This window comes from Siniperca chuatsi, linkage group LG8 (genome assembly GCF_020085105.1).
Source record: "Siniperca chuatsi isolate FFG_IHB_CAS linkage group LG8, ASM2008510v1, whole genome shotgun sequence".
In the NCBI taxonomy this organism is placed as follows: Eukaryota; Metazoa; Chordata; class Actinopteri; order Centrarchiformes; family Sinipercidae; genus Siniperca; species Siniperca chuatsi.
Genome location: NC_058049.1, coordinates 19,970,986 through 19,989,078, shown reverse-complemented (window position 1 = coordinate 19,989,078; position 18,093 = coordinate 19,970,986). Strand labels below are relative to the sequence as shown.

The 18,093-nt window shown below is 40.1% G+C and overlaps 2 protein-coding genes across 4 annotated transcripts; both read left to right on the top strand.

Annotated features, from left to right (window-relative positions):
* The first annotated feature begins 746 nt into the window (after window positions 1-746).
* On the top strand, window positions 747-12,393 carry LOC122880820 (cationic amino acid transporter 2-like). 2 transcript variants are annotated; one of them, XM_044206309.1, is made up of 13 exons: window positions 747-853; window positions 2,610-2,642; window positions 3,003-3,376; window positions 3,994-4,149; window positions 4,232-4,397; window positions 6,029-6,165; window positions 8,941-9,163; window positions 10,498-10,634; window positions 10,729-10,831; window positions 10,925-11,058; window positions 11,203-11,369; window positions 11,454-11,562; window positions 11,651-12,393. In XM_044206309.1, the coding sequence occupies exons 3-13, from the start codon at window positions 3,007-3,009 to the stop codon at window positions 11,779-11,781; spliced, it is 1,833 nt and encodes a 610-aa protein (XP_044062244.1). In that variant the 5' UTR covers window positions 747-853; window positions 2,610-2,642; window positions 3,003-3,006; the 3' UTR covers window positions 11,782-12,393. The 2 variants fall into 2 exon arrangements, with proteins under 2 accessions (XP_044062244.1, XP_044062243.1); XM_044206308.1 differs by lacking the exon at window positions 747-853 and adding an exon at window positions 2,481-2,533.
* An 821-nt stretch (window positions 12,394-13,214) lies between these two features.
* LOC122880818 (platelet-derived growth factor receptor-like protein) lies at window positions 13,215-17,616 on the top strand. 2 transcript variants are annotated; one of them, XM_044206304.1, is made up of 7 exons: window positions 13,215-13,555; window positions 13,813-13,964; window positions 14,075-14,217; window positions 14,340-14,491; window positions 14,644-14,937; window positions 16,227-16,366; window positions 17,165-17,616. In XM_044206304.1, exons 1-7 carry the CDS (start codon window positions 13,474-13,476, stop codon window positions 17,369-17,371), a joined length of 1,170 nt encoding a protein of 389 aa, XP_044062239.1. In that variant the 5' UTR covers window positions 13,215-13,473; the 3' UTR covers window positions 17,372-17,616. The 2 variants fall into 2 exon arrangements, with proteins under 2 accessions (XP_044062239.1, XP_044062238.1); XM_044206303.1 differs by having other exon boundaries at window positions 13,235-13,555; window positions 13,798-13,964.
* Window positions 17,617-18,093: the final 477 nt, after the last annotated feature.

Below are 18,093 nucleotides of genomic sequence, written 5' to 3'. Positions count from 1 at the left end.
TTGTTTTCCCTTATTCTTATGACTTCATATCATATTATCCTGGAGCTTCTCTAATCGTCCCTCCACTGGTGTTCAGAGTGAGAGGGGTCCATATGAGGTAAACACAGATGGAGGTGGGAGGTACCAGTGATGAACTTTAATTGTTGTACTGACCTCTTCTGCTTTGAAAATGCACTGCACACTGATCATGAGAACCTGACCGTCATTGCGTCACTGACGTGATAGTGAGCTGCTGTAACAAAAGAGTTTCCCCTCGGGGATCAATAAAGTATTTCTGATTCAGATTCAGATTCTGATAATTTGATTGCATCCATGATTTCACAATCTACATGTTTTTTCCCTCCTTTTAGCCATATACATTTGACCTAAACTAACCAGTGATAGTTTATTGCATCAATAACAGAGATATCTGGAAACTGTAATTTCTGTTTTCCCAGCTATTTCTCAGAACTTCTGAGAAATAGCCCAAAACAGGTTATATTCCCTGAAATCTATGTATCCATCCCACAAATTCATGAATTTAAAAAATGGAATGAAAAGTTGTGAAAACAAAACAACAAATGAAGTGAACACAAAAGCATTTTTGACATTCTGAATAGGATTTGCTGTTCATAGTTCTCACCCTGCGCCTTCCATGCAATAATGAGCACATTATGAACCAAACTGATCGGGAGTGAGAAAGGCTACTTTGTAAGTAACTCTATTGAGTGGGAGGGTCACACGGGCCAGTCTTGTATATATCGCAGTAGAAATCATGTTTCCCTCATCCAAGTCAACAGCCCGGATATTTTTGCTTCATTGCACTGTTTTCACCACACAGTCACCAGTCACTCCTCGTGGGACTGAAGACAAGGTAAAGAACTTGTGTATCTACTGAACGAAATTGCCATCAGCAAGTCAGATTCAACTCCCTGACATCTGCTTTAACTTGCATCTGTGAATTTAAATGCTGTACAACAATATTTATCTGTAACACTACATCTGAGATGTTTCTTTATATGAACAGCAGACAGCCATAAATTACTTATTAATGAACATTAACTGAGCTTCACTGATCCAATTCAACCCTCTGATCTTAAAGCTGCACATCATGTCCAGAGTAGCTGTTACTTAGTTAAGCATTACTCCAGTGTCCCTCTGGAAACGGTATCTCAGCGGTATCTCAACCTGAGATCTGCAGATAGGAAGCCTGAGCTTTAAGTTTAGTCAAAGGTACTTTGACCGTCCACAAAGGCTGCCTTCCCACCCGCCTCCTGCCTGCAGTAAGTAGATGCCAGGGGGATTAGGTGAGCTGAAATCCCCTGAAGGGAGATGAGAAGCCGAAAGCTACCTCTCAAAGAGTAAGTGTGCAGCCTGCTGCATGCATAAGCCATGAAGGCTGCTTTGTCCTCCTCTGTTTCATTAACTCACAGGGCCATTAGTCTGGCAGGCTCACACCTCCAGGTAGAGATGGGGACACGGCTCCTATAAGGCAAGCAGGAAAACTCCAACACAGCTGCAGTAATAAGATCACAGAGCAACACATGCATGTAAAAACATTTGATAAGATACAGTATAGTTCTGGAAGGTATGACGTATTGTCTGAAAAGCAACAACTCTGCATTCTTACTTTTTATAATAAATAACCATGTTTTATTCATGGTTTTCATACATTGGGAAACTAGTCAGGGTTTTAAAATAATATTATAATTTTATTATAATACTGTTGCCATGTTCAGACGTTTATTTTTTACTGGTTCCTGTTTGTAAAGGACAAACTCCAAAGTCATAGATGTGTATCTTAAAGTCTTGGGTTATCTTGAAGGCATAATCATGAAAAGATGATCAAAGCCACAGCTCTCACTTACATTACACACGAGTTACTCACAAGAACAGTCGCATTTCACAATTTTTGTACAGAAACCCCCCCAAAATTAAGAAAAGAAAACAAACAAATGTAACACTGTCCCTGTTTGATGTCCTTAATGGTTAGTTAATTCCTTCTTTTCATTTCTTCCGTCACTGCTGTGTCAGATACTGTAAATGTGGATTTAATGACCAAATTACTTCTGGTTCAGAAGAAACTGTGCAGCAGGTGTAGTCATTTACAATAGGTAAAGAAAATAAAAAATGCCTTTTTATGTAAAATATGCCAACACAGGTAAAATGACACGACTGCATGTCTATCACCAGTGCAGCCTATAGAACGTGGAGAAGAGAGATATAAAGGTTTCATCTTTATTTCTCACTGTTTTAAAAAAAATTCATCTGATTTTAGCAGTGACTGATCACAAGTAGCCCTGACTCAAGCTGAGAGGAGCCATTATCTCTGACATAAGATAATGCTCTGGTGAGGTGAGAACACACTTTATTAAATTACAAAAAAACATTTTTTATTGGTAGGGGGAAGAGCAATTATAAATGAAGCTCCTGCATTCCTCAGACATGTTCAAGGAAGTAACTGAAGGTTGAGTAAAGTGCAGTCCTCGAGCAGGGTGTTTGTGCTGTGGGCGGCAATGAAAACTCCAGACATCAGCACTATCATATCAGGAAGGTGATAAAGAAAGGCATGTATAAAAGAATAATGTGATTAAGCTGAATGACGGATCCTATTATTTGTCTCTTCTAAGCACACCTGTGAGGCAGGGGATTACGCAAAAGAGGTGAGTGAATTTAGTCTTCTTTTGTCCTTAATATAAATTCAGTGAAACATTAGTAGAGCATGTCATGTGTGTTAAATTTTATCATATGAACACTATTAGTCTCTTTTTGCCAAATGTAAGGCCACTGTATTATTACTAAAATTTGATTTTGTGAGTAATGTTTCTTTGAAGAGGAAATGTTCTACTGTGGAGCTGACCTGACAATTATTCACTGACAGGTTCACTGATTCGCCCTTTCTTCCCCACTCCTTTCATTCTTTCTTCCACATTCTCCCCCTCTCTCAATATCATCAAACTGCACTCCCACCTGTCTCTTCCTATATCATTCCCACATCTTTCCATCCTGATCCAAACCCCTAGAAGCATGCCGTGCAGCGGGGTAAAGTCCTTTCTGGTGAGTCTGTCTCGGACAAAGCCTCTGGAGCCCGAGGGGGAGCAGTCCACGTTTAACCGATGCCTGACCACTCTGGACCTGGTGGCCCTTGGTGTGGGCAGCACTCTGGGTGCTGGGGTCTACGTCCTGTCTGGGGAGGTGGCCAGAGACACTGCTGGACCCAGCATCATCATCTCCTTCTTCATCGCCGCCCTGGCATCCATATTCGCTGGGTTGTGCTATGCAGAGTTTGGGTCCCGGGTTCCCAAAACAGGCTCAGCATACCTTTACAGCTATGTGACTGTTGGAGAGCTACTGGCTTTTATCACTGGGTGGAATCTGTTACTCTCCTACATCATAGGCAAGTGTGATACACAGGATTCGTTTCATACATTATCGATTACAATTGATTATCATGTCTATTATTCAGTGGTGTAGGTTATAGTTATTTTATTGAATAAACAGTTGATTTGAAATGTTAATGATAAGTGCTTTTGCCTCTATATGCTGAAAATGTTCAGAAAAAATACTATTTCAATTTAATCTCTATCTTAATATTCATTTCTGGTTTAAACTTGTGATTTCCATCCTCTGAAAATCAGATATTTTCCTCTTATGTAACATTTTTGGTTCATTGAGAACACTGAAACCCATAAATGATCAACCATCAACATGAGACTCTTAAACGCTCTGTAACCTTTCACCTGCTGTAGAGGCAGATTCTTGGCTAAAAGTTTAAACTTAAAGGTTTTGTTTTTTTTTCACTAAAAATCTCTATTTTTTTAACAGCACCTGTTAAATTCACTGCTTCCATGTTGATATCCCCATAAACCAGGATTGTGGTTTATAATAACTGAGTCATGAAGTGTAACAGATGCAGGGGAGGAAGTATTACTATCATTACCTTTTGTTTGACTACAGTTAAATGTTTAATCAGGCTGATTAGTTTATTGCATCTTTCTGCCACAATCTGCTCAGGGACATCCAGTGTTGCACTGGCATGGAGTGGGACATTTGATGACCTTATAGGGGGCGTCATATCGAAATACTTCGAAGAACATGCAGCCATGGGCCTCCCTGGCCTGGCACCTTACCCAGATGTCTTTGCTGCTGTTCTCGTCTTGCTACTGTCAGGTAAAATGATTAAACTGTTGTTGTTAAGGTGGCGACAGTAATACATACAAAAAAATTTACATTCACCATGTTTTCCATGAAGGTGTGCTGGCATTTGGAGTGAAAGAGTCAACAACAATCAACAAGATCTTCACAGCGATCAACATCCTGGTGCTGCTGTTTGTGATCATCTCAGGATTCATCAAGGGTGACATCGCCAACTGGCAAATCAGTGAAGAGGCTCTAATAAATGCCACAGCAGAACTCAAGTAAAGTCAAAGAGCAATATAACCCTCTGATGCAAGCTATCCAACCCCTTCTAATGCACAAAATTGGTCAAAAATGACCCATTTTCATTTCCATTATTCCCGTTATTCCATGCATGGCAGTAGTATATAAAGGGGACTATTTCGGGAGCACACATGGGGGTTGATGACCTTCATGTGCACGCGCATGACCCGATGACCTTCACGTACAAGCATATGACCTATGGTGCACGAGCATTCTTGTGACACGCATGTCTAGGGTGCAGACATGTCTGGACATACCTTCCTTTCTCAACCCCCCACCCCTCCCCAGAGCATTTGTTGATCCCCAGTATGGGCAGGGATGTTGTTAAATTGGTGTAAGTGTTTTTGGGAGTGGCTTTGACATGGTACAACTATGTAGCGTCATTGTGGGGGGCAGGTCATATACTAAATAGTGACTGTGGGATGACGGCTGCTACATTTGACAGAGATTTTACACTGATTCTGGGTTACGGCTTTATCTCGATTGAGTGACTGATTTGTCATGCTTCTTTTCCATTTTGCACTGATTCTGTCAACATCATGGCCATGGAGCATGCAGGTAATCCTTCAGGGGTCTTGACTCCAAAACGAAGCATAAATCTTGTTGATGCTGATCTGCTTATGGCTCCTAGAAAGAAAAAGTCCTCCCCTAAAAACCTGACTGATTTTCTGGATCAAAAGGCATGGGCTCCACAGTATGAATGGGATGTGGAATATTTTAGGGTATCGGGATACTTGTTTGACCAAGGAGCAGTCTATCTTTACACAAGAGAAGCTGATGAAATGTTCCTTCGTGGAACTACACCACACATTAGTTTTTTTGCCAGAGACTGGGATCATTTCAGAAACAGGGGTGTACACAGCACAATGGGATGGATCTGTATCTGGAGAGACCTATCGTGTAGAAACAGACCTTGAAGTCTACGACCTGCATGGAAGAGGAAGTCTTGGTCCAGATATCCGTTAACTGGATATAAGCTGGCTACACTGGAAGCCCCAGAACAATGGCCCATGGATGTATAATAATAGCCTAAATCTATCCAACCTACGCTTTGGGAGATGAAGGCAACAGATGCCTGTGACTGCCCCAGCTGCAGAAACACATCCGTTTCCGATTGATGGCAAAGCTACTCTCAGACAGTTGTTGACGGACAGACGTTGTCTTTGGGGAATTGCATCCATAATACATCCATACATTGGCCATTGCCCCCAGAGGTTAAATCGTCGTTGATAGCCAGTGGGTTCCGAGATTGCTTCATATGCGGCATGACAAGCTTTTTCAGATGTTGGTGTAGGCATTGAGCACATACAGGTCATTTTTGACCCATGTTGTGTATTGGAAGGGTAGTGATACAAAACATGTATTTTTATTCAAAGTAAAAAATAAAATAACGATTTGTGATAATCAAAAACAGGTAAATTGAGGAAGATTTAGAAAATAAAAACTCAGTTGGGTCACTTTTGACACATGTTGTGCATCAAAGAGATAGCCTAATCTGGTCTGTGTTTGGGTGTGTACAGGATCCTGTCTTACATAAATACAGTAGTATTGCTCTCCTGCTCATCTTGCTGTAAATAACCACAAAATAATGCTCTCTCACCCACTGCAGAAACTTGAGCTCTACTGCCAATCTGACAAGTGTGTATGGAGTGGGTGGATTTTTCCCCTATGGCATTAATGGAACAGTAGCCGGAGCTGCAACATGTTTCTACGCTTTTGTTGGATTTGACTGCATCGCTACAACAGGTAATAAATAATAATAATAATAAAACTTCATTTATAGAGCACTTATCAAAACAAAGTACAAAGTGCTTCACAACAAGAGGAATAAAATACCACAGTGAATGACGAGATATAAAGAAATAAAATACACAAAATCAATAAAATAAACAATAAAATAAACAACCAGTTCAGGTAAAATCAGGATTTGCTTTCAGATAAAAATGCGTTTTGAGAAGAGACTTAAACAAAGACACTGACTCAGATAACCTAATTTCTTCGGGCAAGTTGTTCCAGAACCTCGGTGCCCTGATAGCAAAAGCTCTGTCCCCCTTAGTTTTCATCCTAGACTCAGGAACAGACAGGAGACCCCTGCCCGAAGATCTCAAACTACGTGAAGGTTCATAAGGTATTACAAGGTCTAAAATATAATCTGGGGCCAGGCCATGAAGAGCCTTAAAAGTAATCAACAAGATCTTAAAATCAATCCTAAAACCAACAGGGACCCAATGTAAAGAGGCTAAAACAGGCGTTATGTGGTCGTACTTCTTGGTCCTGGTTAACAGCCTAGCAGCTGAGTTTTGTACAGTCTGCAGTTGTGTCAAAGTTTTTTGATTAAGACAAGTGAACAGGCTGTTACAATAATCAAGGCGTGAGGAGATAAAAGCATGTACAACAGTTTCGGCATCACTAAGATTTAAAATAGATCGTAGTTTTGCAATATTTCTGAGGTGATAGAAACATGATTGGACAAGCTTAGTGATATGTTGCTCAAAACATCGATTGCTATCAAACAGGACACCAAGACTTCTTGCAACAGGCTTGATATGTTGTGATAGGTTACCAGTAGATGGCAGTATTTGTTTAGTGATGTGTTGGGGCCCAATAACAAGGATTTCAGTTTTATTTTAGTTGAGCTGAAGAAAATTTATCGACATCCAATTTGTTATGTCAGACAGGCTGTCCTGCAGAGAACTCAGCGTACTGAGGTCAGTGGGCTTGACAGGGAGGTACAACTGCGTAACAATGAAAAGAAATACCATGTCTGCAGATGACATCGCCCAAGGGAAGCATGTATAAGGAGAACAGTATTGGTCCCAGAATTTAACCTTGTTGCACACCGTATTTGATATGGGAGAAGGATGACATGAAGTTATTAATGCTGACACAGAATTTCCTATTGGACAGATGAGAACCAGTCTAGTGCAGTGCCAGATATGTCCACCCAGTGCCTCAGTCTATCTAAAAGAATGCCATGATCAGTTGTGTCAAAGGCAGCACTTAAGTCCAACAGCACAAGAATTGAACACATGCCTGCATCTGCATTCATTAAAAGGTCATTGGTGACTTTAATAAGGGCTGTCTCAGTGCTGTGGTGTTGACGAAAGCCAGATTGGAACTTTTCAAAGGTATTATTGTTTTCCACAGCAGCAAGGAGCTGCTTAGATACAAGTTTTTCGAGAATCTTAGAAATAAAAGGCAATTTGGAGACTGGCTGGACACAAGCTGTTTTAAAGAATTCAGGGACGCAGCCAGTAGACAGCGACCTTTAGCAAAAGGGTATATATAATCCATAACTTCCAATAAAAACCTAGTTGGGATTTTGTCCAGAGGGCCGGAGGACACTCTCATAAGAGACATGATGTCTGCGAGTTCAGGCAGCGTAACAGCAGAAAAATTGCTCAAAGAATCCCTGAGCGGGTGATCCACATCTAAAAAGGCAGGATTGGGGGTGATATCAGATCTTATTAACTCCACCTTTCCAGCAAAGTGCAAAAGAAACTTTTCACAATCAGCATCACAATCAGCAGGGGCACAAGAAGAGGCTGCGTTAACTAACTGATCCACAGTCTTAAATAGGAATCTGGGGTTGTGCTGATGGGCTGAAATAAGTGCAGCGAAATGACATATTCTATCCTATTATAAAGGCGTAATAACTCTTTCATGGCCACAAAGAGGACCTGGAGACCTGATTTCTTCCATCTGCGTTCTGCTCTTCTGTATTTCTTTTTACAGCTTCGAATTCACAGTTAAAAACAATGCATAGGTGATCAGATAGAAACATGTCCCTGATTTCCACAGATTTTGGGTTAGATTGTTGCCAGTAGATGATCTTTTATTTAAGAAATATATCAAATACACATAACACTGTATGTAGGCTACAGTGACAAAGCAGAAATGTGTAGCAACAGATTTCAATGTGTTTGGTGTGCTATTGCTGAAATATGATTAAATTGTAAGGATTTTATTTCCTCCAATGAAATGCAGCATTGTATTAATGAATTTTATGTCAGCTACTAATTTAACAGAAAAATACAACAAAAAGGTTCAAGGAACATATTTGCTGTGTAATATTAAAATTCATCAAAACTGAACAGTATAATTCATCATGTGAATGTAAAAAGTGTCTGGCCTTCATCAGCAGAGGGGGTTTGCTCAGTTGTCATCGAGATGGTTCAGTTATCATGTGACTTAAGTTATTTTGGTCAACTGATAACAACTGAACCATCTCCTTGATTACTGAGCAAACTCCATCTGATGAAAATCATGAGATGTGGCTAAAAGCTCCGGAAATTTCCCAGTACATTACAGTACACACCCAATTTTACCCCCAGTCACTCTTTTTGCTTCAATTTTTAAAACTTCTAAAATTTGTTGCATGAAGATTCAACAAGGATTGTTGTGATATTAAAATTATAACAGGCTTTGTCATATTTGTGGGATATTGCTCTTTTAATTTCATTTGACCCCAAACAGCTGGAGGAGGAATATCATTAAAAGTATCACTGACTTTCTTCATAGGTGAGGAGGTGAAGAACCCCCAGAAGTCTGTTCCTCTGGGCATTGTGGCCTCACTGCTTATCTGTTTCCTGGCCTACTTTGCTGTGTCTGCTGCTCTCACCCTGATGATGCCCTACTACATGCTCAGTGAAAAAAGCCCCCTGCCAGTGGCCTTTGAATATGTCGGCTGGGGTCCCGCCAAATACGCCGTGGCTGTGGGATCGCTGTGTGCCCTGTCCACCAGGTATGAAACTACTGGTAGTAAAGTCAGGGTCATGTAATGTGACTTGTCATTAGAGAAAACATGCTAACTTAGCATAGATCAAGAAGATTATGGTCAACTATGTTTCTTATGAAAATGTCTGACAGAATGTAAAAAAAAAGCTTTTGTGAGTTCAATGAAAAATATTCATTGTTAACCATAAAACTGATAAATAATATACATATAATGTTCTCACTGAATCTGTCATGATCAGCAGTTTTACTGTTTTCTCAGATTAGACTGATACTATTAGTGCTTCATTGGGAACTAGCATTCTGCTAGTGCAGCATGTACCACCAGTGTGAAAGTTTTGTTTCATTTGTTTGTCTGACAAGATGAAACAAGACGAGATATACAGCATATGATAAAAACGCAACACATATTTTCTCAAGAACTGCCATCTGTGAAGGGCAGGAAGGGCCTCAAATGACATCAAGAAACAAAGGAATCATCACAAATCTCAGTCTGGCTTCAAGGTGCAATTTAAAGTAGTTTCATTTATCAGGAAAGCGTAGGGTCTTATGTAACCAATCATTAGCAAACACTTTCTCAAATAAAATAAGCCATCACTCAAATCAGTTTGAGACACAATGCCAGCAAACTGACAAATCCGCATAGAGATGTTGTAGGGAATAGTCTTTCAGCCAGTCTGTTTCTAAATTAAAGAGAAGTTGTGCTGGCCTGGAACTAAAAGCATTTGGTAACACTTTATAATACACCCCACAACATACAGTGTAATTCTTCCCAATTTATAGTGTAATTGTTTGTGCTAACAGTGTATCAGAAAAGTGCATACTGATAGGTACAAGGGAACAACATGAGAAGTTAGGGAAAAACATTTCAGAGCTTTGGCTTCTGAGTTTTGTATAAAAACATGTGGGAGGAAGCCAGAGCACCTGGAGAAAACCCAGGCAGGCACAGGGAGAACATGCAAAGGTTCAAACCCAGAACCTCCTTGCTGTGAAGTGCCAGTGCTAACCACTGCACCACTGTGCTGCCCCCTTACAGTATAAGTTCTCATTAAAAACTGTCCAAATGCCAGATTGTTGTTCAGTAGGTCATACTGTACCCCATAATATTAGAATAGGTACCCAGTAGCTAAAAAATACCAATATAAGTTCCCAGATTGTTACCCCCTTTATTCCCTAACTTCTCATCTTGTTCCCTTGTATCGGTGCGTACTGTGATATTACATTGGTAGTACAAAAAATTACACTGTAAATTTGGAAAAATACACTGTGTGTTGCCGCTTGTAATGTAAAGTGTTACCGAGTCAGATGGTCGTTGACTGACACTGTTTGCGTTTGTCTCTCCAGCCTGCTGGGTTCAATGTTCCCAATGCCCCGGGTGCTGTTCGCCATGGCAAGAGACGGCCTGCTTTTCCAACCCCTGAGCAAAGTCACCTCCAAGGGCAGTCCTGCTATAGCTACCATATCGTCTGGAATTGTGGCAGGTACAGATGTTCCAGCTGTTCATAGGTTTCTATGTACATGTGGTGAGGTTTTAGGACTTGAAGTAACTGCGTATTCCCTGTTTGTCATCTTTAGCCATCATGGCTCTGCTGTTTGACCTGGAAGCCTTGGTGGAAATGATGTCCATCGGCACTCTGTTTGCTTACACACTCGTGGCCATATGCATCTTAATACTGAGGTATATTTATTTGATCTGTTTCCACTCTCACAGTGCTTTACCTTGAATGCTGAAAAACGAACTGAATTTGTCTTTTTTTTTTTTGCAATCAAGGTACCAAGTAGGTCCATCTGAAGACACAGACCTGCAGGTCATAGAATCAAACACCAAGTTCGGTTTCCTGAAGCCTCCATCATCTCCCAGTCCATACACCTCAAAGACAGTCACAATGTTGACATTAATCTCTGGTATGTAAGGCAAACAATACTGAAGCATTTGTGGCTGTTCAGTTGTTTCTTTAGCACTCTAGTACCTTTTCTTGACCACCAACAATTTATTTGAAAATTCCTTTGTCTTTCTGGTCCATAAACTGATCTCATCTTCTTCTGCAGTTGCATGCGTGGTTGCACTGTGTGTCACCCTGACCAAAGCCATAGATGCTCTGGCCCGTATGGAAGCATGGTGTGTGCTGATTGTCTCCATCCTCGCATTCATACTGCTGCTCATCGTTTTCCTCATCTGGAGGCACCCACAAAATGCCACCAAGGCATCTTTCATGGTGAGAATATTTCATTTGTGCATCAGAACTATTACACCCACATTTAGAAAATCCTTTCACATCCCTTATTTTCTCCATTCACAGGTGCCCTTACTCCCTGCTTTGCCTTTAGTGAGTACTCTCATCAACGTCTACCTGATGGTCCAGTTAGGAGGAGACACATGGATACGATACGCTATTTGGATGTTAGTGGGTAAGACCATATTTCTGCTTGAAAGGTTTAGAGGGTTTTTTATCGAGTTAGTTGCTGAACTGTAATGATCCCCATCTTCCCTCTCCAGGGTTACTCATCTATTTTGGCTACGGTGTGCGTAACAGTGTTCAGAGGAAGCGTCTCATGGCCGGCCAGATGAGGATTGAAACTGTCAGCGGCAAAACAGACAAGGACGTCATTAAGGAAGAAAAATTCTGAGCTGGGCTGGAGCGGAGAGAACTAGATTGAGATGTTACAGTGAGTAACTGCTTTAAGTGTGTAACTACTGTTTTACATGCACAGGTACTGATCTGTTTCTGCAGTGTTCAACATCTGACAGGTGTACAGTGTTGAAACACAGAGAAATGGACGGCTGGGCCAACTTGTTAACTTTTATTCCACACTGACACTTTTTTACATGTTGATCGAGTTTGTAATTTATCTAAATATTGTCATTGTCAACATTGAAATGATGCCTGACATATTTTTGGACCTGTATATGTTACCTGTATCTATGTAGTTCACACCTGTGTTTTCTGTTGATAATTACTATTTTATTACACTTAAATAACCAATAATCAATTGTAAAATGTAGATATTTTCTGTTTTAATTAAAATTTTAATTTTGTTTACATGTCAAAATAGAGTTAGACTGTACAAAAGTATGTACAATGTAGATACAGAAGATCTTGTGAATGTCATGTTTAGCTTGTACTTAGCCTGTTTTAAGATTTACTTTATTAATTGTTGCTTCAAAGTGTAAATATGGAAACTGTTTTCTAATTTTATATATTTTAAATGTATTCCTTAATAAAAAAATTTAAAAAAAGACAGAATCCAGTTTTCAAGATGACTACAATTTGGAGTTCATTTTCTGAAGGGCATGTTGATGAAAAAAATGTAAAAAGTTCCACACTTGGAATCTTGGATAAAGAGCCAGTGACGGCTCACTACCCACTGAGTTCACTGGGAACAAAAGGACCTTTCACAGCAGCTTACCTGTGTCATGTTCAAAGTTGTGGCTTAGCTAGTCATTCGCAAGGAAAGGTTTACATTGATCTAACTGGGTACAGCAGGCTATGGATTTCATCAAATATGCAACACCTTGATTTCTTTTCCTGTTTAGAAACATGTAATTTGTCAGAGGATAATTGGTGAATATAGAGATATTGTCAAGTCAAGTGAAGTTTATTTATATAGCCTAAAATCTCAAGTTCTTCTGAGAGGGATTTACAATCTGTACAACAGATTATTATGTTTAAAAATATTGGTTAAGTTGATGGATGAAAATTGAATCACACTACAATCCTGCCAATGTTAAAAAGCACTATATAAAAGGCTATTTGATACATTACATGAAACATGAAAAATTTAAAAGCTGTATGCCTTTCACAACAGATTAATAGACAAGACTTACAAGATAAGTTGATAATAATTTCCATGTATGATTTTGTGCATTTTAAAAAGCTGGTCAAGCCTGTGATTTGTTTTACCTGTGGAAAGACAATCAGTTTATGTAGGACACAAGGTTTATTGGGAACCAAATGCTTTTAATAACCTTCCACAGTCCTCGTCTTTTGCCAGACTCTGCTGCTAGCACACTTCCAGTCCAGCAGCTAAGCAAACAGGCTGTGCAATTCCACATGGAGGGGCCTCTGTCTCTGGACCCTCATTGGTCCAGACAGGCTTGAAAGCCTCTATTGAGCCAGTCAGGAGGAATTTGGGGTACTAATGCCACTCTCAGGAGGAGGAATTTGTGTGATTCTGTTAAACAGCTGACTGCTCACTTTGCAAGCTTTGCCCTCCTCGTCTTCTCTCCCTCTTTCCTTCCTTTTGGTTTCTGCAGTACGTTCTCTGTGAACTGCATGAACTAACAATCCACAGACCACTTTGATATCCCACTGATCAATCATGCCTTTGGTGAACTTGTCTGGGTCAAAGGGGAGGCTGGTACTGAGCACTCTCTTTATTTGTGCCATAATCTTCGAGTTAGGTAAGTGACTTTATTCACTTGCTGAGAGGTTCTGTGAACATGTGTTCCTAGAATTACTAAGGAGGGGAGATTTCTGTTTGCCCAATGCATGACATGGCTTACTCTAGACACCATTACCACACACAGCAATCTTACTGTATTCTTTTTTATAAGATAGTAACTACTTATCACTCAATTCATATCATTAAACATTTGACTGTATCTATATTTGCAAACTATTGATGTATCATGACTCTGTGTAGCTTATTGTCAAAAAGATGCCCAAGAACAGAAGACCACTCCGGGGAGGAAGCCCAAGCCAAGCAAACCCAAACTTGGGAAATCAACAAATAAAGGACCCAGAGCTGTAACAGCCAAACCCAAGATCAAAGCTACACCTGCAGCCCCAGCACAGACCTTCCTGACACAAGTATTTCATCTAGTACACAGTAACTTTTGACATGTTAAAGGAACATTATTAAACACAGAAAAATGTGATATTTTTGTGTAGCTGTGTGATTTTCTATCTGCCACATATAGGTGCTAAACAGAGGGAAGTTTAAGAAGGTGGGAGAAACTATAAGTGTGCAGACAGGAGACACTCTGGAGCTGAGGTGCAGGGGCACACCTGTGCAGTGGAGCGTCCCCTCATATCTGGAGGAGGATGATGATGGAAGGCTCAGGTACGCAACGCGGTCAATAAATCTTTATTAGGCATGATGTACAATTTATTATTCTAATATAATGATAAAATCTGTTGGAAAGTCAGTATGTTCTATGACTGTTTGCTGTTTTGGCTCTGCAGGATTGTCCAACACGAGCGATATGGGGTTCTGACATTAGTCAACACTACTGGTGCAGACACAGGGGAGTACACCTGTTTTCCTATGTACTGTGAAGACACAGACTGCAGGAAGGAGTATGACAAAGCTGTCAAGGTCTTCGTCTTCTTTCCCGGTACAATTAATAAACTTTATTGATTCATGCACGTGCACTTCTCAGAACTGCAGGCCTCTGCTTTATTTCACCATCAGGTTGATAGAAAGCCTTTTTACATTCGCATGTTATCTTATCATCAATCTGCCATATCTTCTCACTGCACCAATCAGACCCACATGAACTGTTTGTTCCGTCGTCTGACTACTACGAGGTGATTCAGCTGAGAACCAACTGGCCAACGGTCCTCCCCTGCCAGGTGACGTCACCTGAGGCCAAAGTAACTCTGCACCGCGAGTTTCCACCAGTGGAGGTGGCAGTGGATGGGACGGAGATCTCCTTTAATGTCAAGAAGGGCTTCACCATTCATCGCCCCCGGCCTTATCATGCTGGAGGCTTGTATTGTGTAGCCAGTCTGGGCAGCCTGAGGCAGAGCTCCACCAAGTACATGCTCATCTATGTTAACTGTGAGTGCTGCCACTAAGTGGTCCATTCCCTTAATCACAAATTAATTTGTCGCCTATTGCTTTCAGGGACAAAGCCTTTCCCAGCATGCATCAGACAGGAAGGCAGAGAAATACTATGTACAGGTAGACAAACCAGCACAAGGCTGACAAATGTATTCATACAGAGGATCACATTTAAGAGCCATTAAGTGTCTCCAGTCCACCTAACGTGCATGCAGGGGTGGAAAGTAACAAGCATTGAAATTCTGGTCAATTAATCAATTAGGCGATCAACACAAAACCTGATTGACAACAGTTTTGATAATCACTTGACAAGGTAATTTATCATGCAAACAGGCCAAACATCTCTTGGTTCCATTTTTTCTAATGTGAGGATTTACTGCTTTTTCTGTTTTATATACTTTATGTACTTTTTGGCTGACAAACAACTGACCTCAAAACAATCAACTGACATTTCGACTCCTTTCAATGCTTAGACCTCGACTGTCACTTCAAACCCTTTCAGGTTTAAGGTCTCATTTCGAACAACTACAAAAAACATTCAGCATTCATTTCTTTAGCTCTTCAAACTCCCACGACTTCCATTGTTCATACACAATTTACTCAAACTGCTTTTAGCGCTTACACTTCAGCCGACTCTAAAATCATGTTTCAATTTATACACTTGAACTGGCTTTAATTTTTCTCAGGACTTTCACTTCCAGGTAAATTTTTCCACATACACTTCAACTGACTCTTCAACTCCTTTCAGCGCTTGAACTGAATCATCTTCAACTCTTTTCAGAACTTTCATTGCAGCTGATAGTTCAAATTCACTCAGCCCTTACACAATTGACACTTCAACTTGATTCAGTGCTTCTGCTAATTCAGTTTCTTTCAGTATTTGTATTTCGACTTTCGTACTTTGCCTTTTCTAGTTGTACTTTGATTTTTGACATTCATAGACTAAACGATAAATCAGAAAAAATTACTGACAGATTAATCAACATAAAAATCAACAATAAAAATACTTGTTAATTGCAGCTGTAGAATTAACTGTTTGTATTCGCACTCTTGTCACTGTCATTGAGTAGTATTTTTCCCACACTTGTACATAAAGTAGTGCTACTACTTGAAGAGGGCGATGTAGTACTCCATACCTATGTACCTTTTTAAGAATGCAGGAGAAAAACGGACAAAACAGGCAGAACATGCAAACACCACACAATCACTGTTAAATTATTGTTTGGTGTTACTTATCTCTCTTATCTATCTTACATAACTCACTTAAATTCCACATTTGCCACCAGACCCCATGGCTCCTCCTGCTCCAGTGATCCAGGCCTCATTAAGATCGGTGCCTGTGGGGGAGAATCTGCGTGTCAGCTGCTCTGTGGTGGGAGAACAGGACGTGGTGGTAGAGCTCACCTGGGAATACCCAGGACAGCAGGTCAGACACTCAGGGAGAGACAGCTGTTTGATAATGTTAATAAATCTAAATAATAATAATAATCTAAATATGAATGCTCTACAGATCTGTAATAAGCCATTTTGATGCATACAATAAACTGTATATACAGTGGTGTGAAGAAGTGTTTGCCCCCTTCCTGATTTCTTATTTTTTTGCATGTTTGTTACACTTAAATGTTTCAGATCATCAAACAAATTTAAATATTAGTCAAAGATAAGTAAACACAAAATGCACGTTTTAAATGAAGGTTGTTATTATTAAGGGAAAACAATCCAAACCTACATGGCCCTGTGTGAAAAAGTGATTGCCCCCTAAACCTAATAACTGGTTGGGCCACCCTTAGCAGCAACAACTGCAATCAAGCGTTTGCGATAACTTGCAATGAGTCTTTGACAGCGCTGTGGAGGAATTTTGGCCCACTCATCTTTGCAGAATTGTTGTAATTCAGCCACATTGGAGGGTTTTCAAGCATGAACTGCCTTTTTAAGGTCATGCCACAGCATCTCAGTAGGATTCAGGTCAGGACTTTGACTAGGCCACTCCAAAGTCTTCATTTTGTTCTTCTTCAGCCATAAGAAATCAGGAAGGGGGCAAACACTTTTTCACACCACTGTACATTTCAGACTGGTTGTGAGACAAATTAATCAAGCATCCAGGTCTATAACTATTTATTAATGACTTATTAACATTTAAGCTGTAGACTTAATGGCTTTTCTCCCATGCTGTACAGTATGTGTTTCTATATCAAACTGAATGGAGCACCTGTGCTGGTTGCAGATTGGGAGGCCTCTGTACACGCAAGACAGCATCAGTCCAGTTGGTGGAGGTGCAGCTCAACAGCAGTCTCAGTCTGTCCTCCTGGTGGACGAGGTGAGGGACGTGGACCAGGGAACATACACCTGCACTGCCCAGAACCTGCAAGGAGCCACATCAGTGTCCACAACCGTTAAAGTGGTCCCCAAAGCCAAACCTAAGAAACCATAAACCATCAAAACTGGATGATATCACCTAAGACAAGAGAGAGAGAGAGAGAGAGAGAGAGAGGGTGGAGATCAGGTGTAGCATTTTTCTCCGCCACAATATTAAACAGTATTTTATCAGTCACATATAAATACATAATTACAACAAAATACACTGCAGCATTACAATGCTAACAAAGAGGTTGTTGTTTAGATGAATGTATGTAAATTGTTGTGCTTCAAGCTTGTGTAATAAAAGTTTTATATACACACATTGTTGCTTCTACTTATTTCTTACTGTGCATGAAAGACGAAGATAGACATAGAAAATAAAAATACAATAAACAGTTATGATGATATGATGATATTATTGTTATTATAAAGCAGACGGTTTATTTTTCTGAGTGAGATATTGAGCTCATAAACATGGGTCACAGCATCTGCAATATCATGCAGTTTTACACTAATTCACTTTAATTCTCAATATTGTGATATATTAAGTGATAATTAATGTTGATAATTAATAACATTAAGTTGTAATACCATACCATAATCTCATTATTAGATTAATAGGGGAATGTTGTTATACACCCTCTTGTGAGTCTGAAATAAAGTTTGAATTGAATTGAATACTGAAAAAAATGTATGTACCCAAGTGCAAACAGTGCACTACACAGGGCAGCTTCATTATTTGCCCAGAGACCAACCAGCACTACCACTTGGAAATAATACCATTTGACCCCAGGC